General features: G+C 34.0%; 1 protein-coding gene across 1 annotated transcript in view; it reads left to right on the forward strand.

Moving 5' to 3' along the window:
* The window catches only part of Stim (stromal interaction molecule), a 148,124-nt gene that overhangs the window by 3,202 nt on the left and 132,019 nt on the right, over positions 1 to 12,903 (forward strand). Inside the window, exon 2 of the mRNA XM_089644470.1 lies at positions 11,380 to 11,525. Within this exon, the coding sequence (XP_089500596.1) occupies positions 11,380 to 11,525 (146 nt within the window). The remainder of the gene's footprint in view (positions 1 to 11,379; positions 11,526 to 12,903) is intronic.

Below are 12,903 nucleotides of genomic sequence, written 5' to 3' on the forward strand. Positions count from 1 at the left end.
TGTGAACCATACACCTTGCGTACAAAAAAGTATATTGTATGAATTAGTTTGTATTCACCACTATTTAATCAAAAAGAATCGACATGTTTCAAAACAAATAGTTTCTTCATTAGGTCAAACATAATATATTATTTTTTTTTGGAATAATTTAGTGAGTAAAACCTCAAATTGTAATATTTAATTATAGACAATATTAGCGATTCCTAAACGAAAATCTGAAACAGAAAAAGAAACGGTCGCATATTGGACTCGAACCCAGGACTCTTGCCTTGTCTTGCCTTGTCCTAGGTTCGAGTCCTAGATGTGACCGTATCTTTTTCTGATTTTCCTGTTTCAGATTTTCGTTTAGGAATTGCTAATATTCTCTTTAATAATTAAATAATATATTATGTTTATCCCGATGATAGAATTTGAAATTTTCAAATTTTTTTGTTAAATAGTGGTATGTACAAGGTATTTCATATAAATAAAATTAAAGACACATGAAATGCCAAATTGTCGAGTTAAAACAGAACTTGGCTGTACTCAACAAGTAGTTAGCAGTTGGAGACGCTCGAGGAAGACATTGCAGGACCAAATGAATCGGATACTATAGCGGGATAATACCAAGAGTCAGAATAACGCAATAGAGTATCTGTGAGATGATGCATGAGTGTGAATGAAGAAAGGTTTATCCTCTCTGCATAACCCTCCGATGAAACTGCAAGGTGGTTAGTTAGTTATTTTTGCAAGTTGTAGACGAGTTGCATTTCATTCTCTCTGCCTGTCCCTTTGGAGAAACAAATTGTTAGTCAGTACCCATATTTAAAGTACCAAACTCAATAATATAATAATGTCATGTTTTGTATATCTAATGTATTAATGTTTTCTGTGTCAATGCCGCCACAAAATACTTTTTCTTATTCCCAGGAAGGTCAAGCTCCTATGGAAAATTTAATATTAAAATGTATCTCATAACACAAGCCAGTTGATAAACCCAATGCCTCTGGTCAAATAATGTTGCATTGCTATAAAGTAAATGGTAGAAAGGTTTAAATATTTATTACAGGCTTGTCATTATAATTATGTAGTAATTAAAATTGAATATTAATTATTAGTAGCTTGCACATTAGGTGATTTGCATATTATTATTATTTTTTTTTTTTTTTTTTTTAAACTTCCGATTTAGTTGTCCGGGTTAAGTCTTCCCCAAAGGAAAAACTTAACCCTTCCACAAATGATCATCTAGTCAATCAACATTATGTAAGTGCATTATATAAGCAAAATAAATACAAAACAATACAAGAACAACACGTCAAATCACCAGAGATCAAATGGGAAAATAATTCACCGACTCCAGATATTTTCATATCAGAGGGTTCGGCTCGGTAGAACTTCTAACAGGGCCTATAAATCCTACTGATCCCTCAACATAAATATTTAAAAAATCTTTTGTTATCCTACATGTATTCAAAATGACCGACTTTTGCATCTTTATATATAATTTTTTTGATAGATCTAATACGCCTAAATTTTTAATTAGAGAGCTAGGTATAATGCCAGTAGCCGAAATAACGAATGGTAATATTTTTATAGTCTGAGAATGCCAAATTCTTTTTATTTCATTTCCTAAATCTGTGTATTTTCTTATTTTTTCACTAACAGATTTTTGAATATTACAGGAATTTGGAATAGCGACATCAATGATATAAGTTATTTTTTTAATTTTGTCATGTAAAACTATATCGGGTCTATTATGACTAATCGCTCGGTCTGTTAGTATAGTTTTATCATAATATATTTTATAAAATTCGTTTTCTAAAAATGAATTTGGTTCGTATTCATAATATGGTACTACATTACGGCAGTCAATCAAGTTATGTTTAATTACCAAATTTTGGTGAATTATTTTTAAAACTTGATTGTGCCTAAATGTATACTCGGACGGTGCTAATATAGAACATCCCGATATAATATGTTCTATAGTTTCCGGAAAAGCCAAACATTTTCTACACAAATTTTAAATTTATTATTATTATTATTTACTGGATCATTTTTATAATATGATATCTTGTCTAAACCCTTCAGGCCTCTGGCATATTGACCGTTACATTTCTTAAACGTGCCGTCAGAAAGTCAGAGAATTTGTGTGTATTATTATTATTGGATATTTTTGAATGCATCCAAAAACTAAAAACTGTTTTGAAAGCTTATGAAATATGCTTGAAAATTTTCTTATTAAAAATAAACATTTAATTTTTATAATATCAACTTACGTTTTTTTGTCTAAACACTGAACTAAAATGATTTATAATGAAAAAATACATATTTTAATAGACAAATGTATTATGAACATTACTGCCACCTCACTTTTTTTCGTTACATAAAAAGTTTAAAAATTATTTTTCAAATTGCGTTCAGAATCTTTGGTTTCATGTAGGTGCACATTTCAATTCTTCTGTGTTTAACGTCTAGATTTGAATATAAAGCGTGGTGTTTTCTCTTTCTAACACCGTTTAGATCATATTTCTCACCATGACAGTAAGGGATATACAACCATATAAGTTTATTTATTTTATTTTTATTTATTTATTCGAGACACAAACAGGATATTTATAAAAACATTAATAATGGATTACAAAATAAAAAAGTACAATTATAAATATCCCTAGACTAATGTGTCTGCAGCAATCACATTTGCACATTCACATAAGCAAACATGTAAAATAATGACAGTATTTAAATACAAAACTTAAAACTTAATTACAAAGATTTAAGCACATAATAAGTAGAAAAATTTAAAGAGTACATATTAAAAAAAATTCTAAACCACTAAACATTTTTTTTATTTATTTATTTTTCTTTTTTTTTAAGTACAGAAATCGTGGAGATATTTCTTGAAACACGTTATATTATTTGCAAAAATATCTATGACAGTGTGTATTTTAGCAAGATCATTGTATGATCGAGACATTCTAGACATAGGATTAAAATATCCAGTGTTATTGGCAAAAATTTCGGTCCAAAATATGTTCATATTTCTAGTATATTTGGGCCTGGCGTAAAAATTGATTTGATTGACTAAGTTACTATTAACACGATTATTCACAATTTTGTAAAGCATTAAGAGGTCATTTATATTTCGTCTTTTAACTAAACTCTCTAATTTGAAATATGTAAGTCTTTGTTCATACCCATTTAGAAGATGGTAGACACCTGATCGATAAGACAAAATCCGTGTAAATTTTCTTTGGACAGTTCCCAAAGAGAACAAATTACCCTGAAGGGTTGAGTAAACTTAAAAGGATTCATAATGTGCTCTTTCATAGATGGCGCTAATTTAATTATTTTAGGAAAAAACACTTTTTGCAAGTTATGCTTTAAAAGGATTTAGAAAGGATGCAAGCAAATAATTAAACTAACTAATTAATAAATTCAAAACAAATCCAAGTTCTAAAGTTCATTGAATCAGAGTAATAGGGTCACAACAAAAATTAGCATTTTTAATATTTTAGTTAATCTGCTAAGATTTTCTATTGCTAGTGGTGTTTTAGTCATTTTTTACACTTGTACGGTTCATTAGCATTGTGAACATGTGTGTTTTATGTCTTGATTATCGTTAGAATAGCAGGTGTTCATTTAGTTGCTCAATTCATATTTTTATGATTATGTTGTAAACAAACCCATTTTATGAGCTGTTGATTTGAAGTCGATTAAACATCTCCCAGCATGCTAAAAATAAATGAATCCATTCAATTTTAAATCAGTTTATTTTCCATGTGATGCTTTAGAATGTTTACATTAAGGCGATGCTTTGCTAAATCACTATTTTGATTAATCTTTATAACGAATTGGTGTACATTATGAATACCAAAAAATATGCTTTACATAAATTGAAGGTTTTCCTATCGTTTTGCTTGAGTAGAATACAAATAAAAAATAAATTACTCAATAAAAAATATAAATGTAAGCTACAAAAATTTTTTTTTTTTAATAGAATGCGTAAAAGAAACAACTTAAAAAAAATACAGTATCAAAGCTAAGATTATCTGTGACAGTTTCACTTGATTAACTTTTTTGCTTTCTTATAAAATTATTTACAAAATATATAAAAAACAGTTTTGTGCTTGAAATCGAACGTTTCTAGACTCCGTTTGTCAAGCGATTTTAATGCCTATTACCTACAATATAAGGTAAAATAAGAATGTACAGATTTTTGGCTTGTAGCTTCCTCTTAAGTTAGTTGATTCAAACATTAATTTGTTCCATTTTTGAATATGTTTTAGATGTAAGTACCGGACAAGAGTCCCAACTGCTCCCAACTGTCTGGAGCCTGTGGGCCTATGGCATATCGTATCGGTGGTGTGTTATTAGATTGGAAGGAGTGGGGAGGGAGTGAGATGGGGAGGAGGAAGGTTGGGAAGTACCTGGTTGTTCAGATCTGGTCATCAAGCGCAACTGTATCTAAGTTTGTTATCAAATAATCTATCCATATAAATAAAAATGTAAATGTTCGTTAGTTGTCTTTTAACGAATGGCAATCTTACGTAACTTACCTGTGTCCTCAATTGTAAATTAAACCAAAGGACACACTTTGTCAGTGGATATTGGAAAGAAAGCTGAACAAATGATTTAACATACAATAAAATATCTCAGGAAGATGTGGCATAAGAATTGGAATAACAGAAGAATACGTTTACTTGCAAGGTGTGTGTAATCATCATTGTAAATGTAAATGTTCGTTTGTCAAATATCTTAAATCTCCAAAAGTTCTAAACCGATTGCTTTGAAATTTTGACACAACATTACATTTGAATAAGCGTGTGGTTTTATATACTTATATGTATTATATAGGGTTCCATGATAACTCAACACAGTGACAATTCAACACACTTTTAAAAAGTGATATAAAGTCATTATAAACGATGAAAAATTTTTTTTTTTAACCTAACCTACATAACCCGGTTAATAAAGTTTTTATTTCATCACTTTCGATGACTTTATATAACTTTTTAAAGATGTGATGAATTATCATTGTGATGATTTATCCGGTTACCATTATATAGATGTCACCTGTGATATGTAAAAACATATTTGCAGCAGCCATCTGACAACCATGACCCACAGCAGTACGTTATTATTAACAGCGTACAGCTAGTTAATAATAACTTTACAATCTTAAACTGAGATTCATAATGCTAAATGGGGAACGTGGGATCACCTCACAACGTGGGCGAATAAAACATGTGTTTGGGGAACCCTGTTGCTAATTTCATCTGCTTTCTGAATCATGGAATAGTTTGGTTATGTTTCTTAAATGCAGGTCCGGTGACAGTATTCCACCTAAATAACGTTTCAAAGAAAGTGTTGGCGGCATTCGGAATGTCAATGGTTTCTTTGGAATTTTTGTATGCATAATCATCTGAAAATTCTTCTGGGAATTTAGGCATTTGATCATAAAGTAATGTTAATAGATTCTTTCCGATTTGTAATTTTTTCTATTTTTGTTTGTGAATAATATGAAATTCTTTTGAGAAAATAGGTGTTATCATTGTGATTAATTTTTTGATTATTATGCCATGTTGCGCTACATGGTATATCGTTTTGGACAGTGTTACAGTGTCCATTAGCAGACCAGATGTGATAGACACTGTACCGCTGTCCGAAACGTTGGCTAAAGAAGGGGGAAGCGCAGCACGGCATAGTAACCCAAAAATTGATCATAATACTTTATGCCGTGAAAATCGCAAATTATAGGTGTTTTTAACATTTTTTCCGCATGCTTATGTCAAAAGAATGTACATTAAGGCGATGCCATACGTAGTAATGCAAAATCATGTGTTTGTGGTTTGAAAATTTGGTCACCTAGAAATGTTTCAGATGCTTTAATTAAATACTGCGAGTAGAATACATCTTGGCCTTTGAAATAATCGAGTATTTTTTAGATAAGCCCAGAAAAAAATAATGTAAAGGCCTATGAAAACTGCTTTAAAGTTCAAAATCTCCTACTTACGAACCCATTTTCGGTTATGATTTTATTGTAAAATGTGGCAAATTAAGTTATTTATAAAATGATCGAACAAAAATTAAATATTTATGCCTGAACATCTACAAAATAAAATAAAAGGCACTTTTTGGCCATGTTTTTTTCTTGCATAAATCAAAATAGGCGGATGGGGAATTTAAACCTTATCGCCATCTACGTAACGGTTGTTATTGATAGCGGCTCAATTTAAAATATTACACGACGTAGTGCATCGCCTTAAGACTCTAAATGTTTGGACTTTAGTCACTATTATAGTTTTGAAGTAAAAAAATGTACCTTTTAAAATTAATAAAATGTTCATAATATTTGTGTGTTTTTATAGATTTTAACCTTCAAAATAATTTTTCCTTATTGTACAATTGAAACGTTTAGAACAAAAATAAATATGACAGTCAGATATAAATTCATAAGATTGCTTTAAATGGGTTTAGCTACGTTTAGTAACAAGCACTCTTCCTCTTTCGTATCTCATTTCCAGTTCTTTCAGCCTCAAAACATAACACCCAGAATACCCACTCTGCCTCTGGGCAGTTGGGACTCTTGTGCGGTAATCATATTTAAAAAAAATGTATGAAGAATGTCATGTGATTATAAGATAAAGGGCGAAACACTTTCACGTGTAAATTCCGTAAAGGATCTCGGTGTAGTCTTTGATCCCGAACTGAAATTCTCTGACCATATATCGCAGCTCACTCAGTCTTGCTACAAACTTCTTGGGTTCGTCATTAGGACATGCAAGCAGTTCAATAACCAAGATGCTATGTTAGCATTGTTCGATGGCATACTGAGAAGCAAGCTGGAGTATGCGAGCGATGTTTAGGCACCGTACCACCAGAAGTACATTGATATGGTAGAGCAAATCCAGAAGAAATTCCTCAGGAATGTCTATATGCGGACGCATGGAACCTATCCTAGGTTCATGCACCATATCGACTTACTTGAGGAAACTAATTCTGTGAGTCTGGAAACTAGGCGGAAAGCAAGTCTAGCTATTATGTCATTAAAAATTTGGAACAATTTTATCAATAGCCCATTCCTCTTGGGATGCTATGATTTATATGTACCAAACCACTACAGCCGAAGTCGATTGTACCATGACTTATTCAGAGTACCAAAAGGCAAAACCGACGTCCTGGCAAAGCATAGCATGACGAGGGGAGTGGTGCTGTTGAATGAACTAGCAAAGAATTTGGATGTAAGTGACTGTTCTCTAAATGACCTAAAACAATTATTGAAGAGTCACTTAGCTAAATGCTGATATGATGTAAAATTGTACTGAATGTAAAATTGTACTGTAACTGGAATGAATGTTCTGTTGTACAGTAAAATAAATAATAATTAAATAAATAAAAAAATGTATGAATCGGTTTTGATTGGTTAGTTGGTCTAAAGCTATCAATTCTCAACCAGTCGCAGGTCCTCCATCATTGCACAAGTAACATTTTTCGCCTATAATTATGGTACATAGTAGGAGAAATTCATATATTGCAAAGTTATTCTTAACCTGGGAATGTTTATCTTTCTATCGACACTTAAGACAGATTGTTTCACAGAATTTGAACAATTCATCAAATTTCAAAGTTAATTTTCAAGTTCTGTGAAATTCTGTGTTCTTAATCATGTTCTGTGAAAGTCTTAATCATGTTCTGTTATCATATCATTATTGGCCAGTTTATTCACAGCACTGAAATTACAACAGAACTTGATTAGGACTTTCACAGAACTGGAAAATTAACTTTGAAACTTGATGAATTGTTCGAATTCTGTGAAACAAACCATCTTAAGAATTATCATTTGAATGCACATCAATTCACCAACTTTATTTAAAAAAAAATGTAATTAGTTCAGACCTGTGAAAATCAAGGGATATTATAATTTCAATTTTGAAAAGGAGATTCAAAGAAGATTCACATAAATGTGGGTCGCTTCTACGACTCGTTCTTGAGTTCAATAGCTCGGCTTTGGAACGATTTGCCGGCCTCTGTGTTTCCTCCCTCCTACAACATGGGTCTCTTCACTCCTTCCTCTCCTCAAAGACCCTCCACACAGTATCCCCAGAGTTGACATAAGCGACATAAGGGAAATTATTTTCCTCAGGGCCTGTGTGGAATTTGGATTCGATTTGTCGAGAATTCAGACTATCCGAATAACGAGTTTGCACTATTATAAAATAAAGTACTAATTTTAATTAGTACCTTAGCTATTCATGTATTTGGTTGTTAAAATTTTGTGTGTTAATGTAAATGTATGTAACCAATAGTATTTTAGTATTTTATTTGTAATTTAACTAATTAGTGATCAAACATAAAAATTGTACCTACAGGAAGTGATCAGTTAGGGCTGTAAAATACTAAAATACTCTATGGTACAAATAAAAATACATAATCACAAAAGCGGATGTACATTGTTGATAAAAACGATTTTGCCAACAAATTTGTGAGATTCAAAGGTATATCATTTTTTTATTACCTTTGATAAAATCCTTAGAGAGAGATAGCCAATCTCTTTATGGTGTTTTGTTGCATCTATTATATCTGTGTTGTTTTATGTGTTTTGCATTCAATTGAATTAAGTTATTTTTTTAATCAGCAAGAGTCATTTTTGATAATCAACTGCCACATCATCCTTCAGGTGTTTTTTTTCACAATAACCGGGCTGTACGAATTATCCAAATAAGCTTAACAACCAATATGGTAACATCCAGAGTGGTTGATTCTCTCAGTATTGCCCTAGTGAAAGAATCGTAGAACCATTCAGAATCGAAACCTCGCTTGAAATGGCTTTAACCGTGTTCGGTGACCAGATATAAATAGCCAGTTTCTTTCCTTCCCTTTCTCACTCCTTTCCCATAAAATATCCGAATTGGGGATATCATAATCCTACTGGTTGTGGATAGTTGGGAGAAGTAAGGACTCTTGACTGTATTCATAATTTTAAAAAAATCTATCAGCGCCCATATATTAAATGAAAAATCCATGTAAATGTAAACATTAAATTTTTTTGTAAATCTGAATTACAAATCATCTTAATCAAGTCATCTGATGCTGTTAGATTTGAATGTGTATTTATTATTACCAACACAATTAAGAAATATAATTAGTTTTAATTGACTATTGTTTGTTCTCAAAATATGTATGTGAATAATTTGTATGTATGAATATAAATGACTCCTGTTTAAACATTTGGCATTTCATATGTCTGTAAATTTGTACGTTAGGTTTTGGTTCACGGTGCACAAACTTCGGGAGGTGGTTCTGCATGATGGTAGAAATAAAAAAAATGACTTTTTTCGAATTTTTTATTTTCCCATGCAATAAATATTTTTAGATATATATTCCCACACACAATTCAACCTTTTTACCTAAGAACTTGAAATAATTTTTTGTAAATAAAATAATTATGGTTTAAAATTAAGAAGGAAGGTAGGTACCTACCTTACCATACATACTTACTTACAAATCTTATGATTTCAGAGGAAATTTTGGTTTCGATTTATCAAATAGGAGAGAAAACATATTTTTTGGACGAGAGTCTGTTGTTGACAGAACTACTAGTTGAGTAGCGGTTAGAAAGCCTGGCTTTTCAATAAGAGTTTGAAGATTCTTTCCTTTTTAAATATTAACTAAAATTATATAATCATTTTTTTCTGTTACATGCATCATGTATGAGAAAGGGGGAGATGCTACAACTGAGCTATCAGCGGTATGCTTTTATAATAATATTTGATTTTCAAATGTTTTCATGATATTTTTAAATGTTTTCATGATATTATTGTCCTTTCAAAAATGAGTTCATAAATTCGCTAAATTAATTTATTAAAAACCTTCTGGAAATATGTATACTTTGGCCATACTAAATCTTATATAACTTCTGAACCTAATGTTTAATTGTACTTTTTTGTAAATTGTAGTTTAAATTAAAAACATAAACAAAAAAAACCCACAGCTGCACTGGTTAATTGGCGCAATTAGAGCATTGGAGGGGCCCACCCTTTCCCAACGGCTGTGTGAGGAAACTGATTGTTTAACCTCCTTAGCCGCACACGTCAGGACTCTCAGAAGCTACATTTATAGTAATAGTACATAAATATACATTAATAGTAACACAAAATAAGAACACATCAGAGATGTGTTCGCCTGGTGGTTTGGCATCTAAAATTAAATAATAAAGAAGGAGAGCAATATTTACAAGTGGAAGTATGATTGAAACATAAAAATATACAAGCCGCGTATCGAGGGCAGTTTACCCCACTATCACGGGGCAGTCCCGGCAAGAATGAGCATGTCGAGCGGCCTGGCCACAACGATCCCAAGCACCCGCGTCCCTTAGCCAGTTTTCCGAGAGTACCCTTGAAGAAATGTAAATGGGGGGGGGAGATACTCCCAAAGACCCTAGGGAATGAAGTGAGCCTCAGGTCACCGGAGGCAGGACGGAAGGGGACCGGGCTCGCGCAAACATTCCCCAGGCCCACTCATGATGCCGGGGGAGGCACCCGTGGTTCGTGGGACAGCTGCACCGGATTAATGTCACCTTACTGGATGCAGGAACAGGGTCTATCCGCCCCCATGGTGGGGAAATGAACAACACAGTACGATAGAGTTCAGTTCGACAACCTAATCATAAACCAATTTATTTTATTTCGCGCAATTAGAGCAGTGCACTCCGGGTGCGGGGAGCTGATAATACATTACACTTAAAACAGCGCCCTAGAGGTTTTTACTAGTGCCATTTGGCTAAGGCCCGATCCTGCTGGTTTGTCTATATTTAATTAGTAGTTCGACTTACTGTAGAGAGGTTCCTTAGTGTATAACAATAACTCCAGGATGTCAAAAGATAAAACACTTTTTTTTATATCTATCTATTATTATTATTCTTTTACGTTAGCTCCACATAGGAAACCCTGAGGAAAAAAAATCGCTCATGCCTGTTTGGAGGGTCTTTTTAGGGAAAGGAAAAAGAGAAAGTTCTGGGGGTTAATGTGTCCAGGAGTGAGGACGTATGAATCCATACCTCCCACTGTGGTGCAAGGCGATGGGTCGATAGAGAGTCCGGCTGGAGAGGTTAAAAGGTCTCCCTCAACCAGTATGTGGGCAAATGCATTCGCTGTCAAGACCGAGAAAAATCTCACCCCATGAACCCGGGCACCCCTGCTAAGTCACCAAACGTAGCATACCACTTGGGGTGACTATGGCAGGGGTGTTGGTTATCTAATAAATGGTTCCCGGGGCGGTAGTACCCATACCCGCCTCCCAAATTGTAAATTATTTCCTCATCCCTCAGCACGAACTGACTACCGGTATGCATTCATAATATTACTAAATGTGTGAGGTTTATTTAGTATCTGCCTGTTGCAGGTGGGTCGGCATGCGGCGAAGACCTGGCCTGCTTGGAGGAGAGTCTCACGGAGTCGGACCGCCAGGGCCTGGAGGCCATCCAGCTCTTGCACCGGCAGCTGGACGACGACGCCAACGGGAACGTGGACCTCTCCGAGTCTGATGACGTGAGTCTTTATCTTTATGCACTGAACATGTCATTTCAAGAAACAGATGTCGAAAATTTACATAAAAACTTTGGACTCTTTCGCCCCGGACAGGCAGATGATATTATTTTATGTTCGAAAAGAATTTGTTCACAAATTGACAATGTTTTATCATAATTTTTTAACATTATTCACATTAGGAATAAGGAATAATTTCCTTCAGATCCTATGTCATCTTTGAGGATGCTCTGTGGAGGGTACTTTTAAGGAATCAGAATTTTGGAAAGGAAAATTATGTTAGGGGTGGGTAGGAATCCGGGGGTCAGGGTGTCCAGGAGTCCAGATATATGAAGTCATCCCTCCTACCATGGTGCAAGGTGTATGGGTCGAGAGAGTCCGGCTCGAGAGGTCAAAGGGTCTCCCTCCACCGACCTTCTGACCTGGAAAAACCTCACCCCATGATCCTGGACACCCTTGCTAAGTCAAGATAACCACTTGGGGTGACGTGTGGTAGAGGTTTTGGCTATCCTATGAATGGTTCCAGGGGCGGCGGTACCCATTTCCGCCTTCCAAAATGTTTATTAACCTGTTCAAAGCTGGAGCATAAAACAGAAAAATATTTTTTCAGCCTTCAGAGAGGCGCCATTCATAAAACTCAAAAGCGGAATCTAAAGTTTTATTCTAAAACCCTGAAATGTTTTTAGATATGTTAGACAGTGGCCAGGTCTGAACAGTCAGGTACTTCCTCACCTTCCTCTTCCCTATCTCTTTCCCTCCCTATCTCTTCCCCACTACCTTCAGCCTCACAAATACCCCAATTAGGGATGCCATGGTTTCACTGGCTCCAGACTGAGGTTTGGAGCAGTTGGTACTAAAATAAAAAAATTATGATATTATGAATATTGTGCAGAAGTGAAAATGTAAAAAAAAAAATCCATATACTCGAGATATTATGATACAATTTCTCATCTGACAAGAGATTGTTATCTTTTTTACTGTCCTTCCTAAATTGAGGTTGACAGCCATGAAATTGGTTGGTATGTCTAAATATTAGTCTGCCTTTTCGTTAATAACTTAGATAGGAGAAGATTATTTCAACGTTGATAATTAATCATACTAGGTCTCCTAATAGCTTGTAATTACAGTGCTTTCTTTCAAGTGCCTCTTCTGAAAATAAAGTAAGGCGTTTAGAGATATGAATTGGGAAGATATTAACTCTCTGGTCTGCTGTATAACCAGGACTAGCCCTCATTTAGGGTCACTCAGTTTCAAAACTCATAAACCGGTATTCGAGTGGACAAATGCGTCAGGTTCCCACCGTGACACTGTGGGTTTTTCTTTTGCTAGTTAGGTTCTCCAAATTATAAATGATTTATTCTGGTATCCACAGCCAAATTAA

Source organism: Hesperophylax consimilis, chromosome 21 (genome assembly GCF_061612785.1).
Source record: "Hesperophylax consimilis isolate HC1 chromosome 21, BYU_Hcon_1.0, whole genome shotgun sequence".
NCBI classification, from domain to species: domain Eukaryota; kingdom Metazoa; phylum Arthropoda; class Insecta; order Trichoptera; family Limnephilidae; genus Hesperophylax; species Hesperophylax consimilis.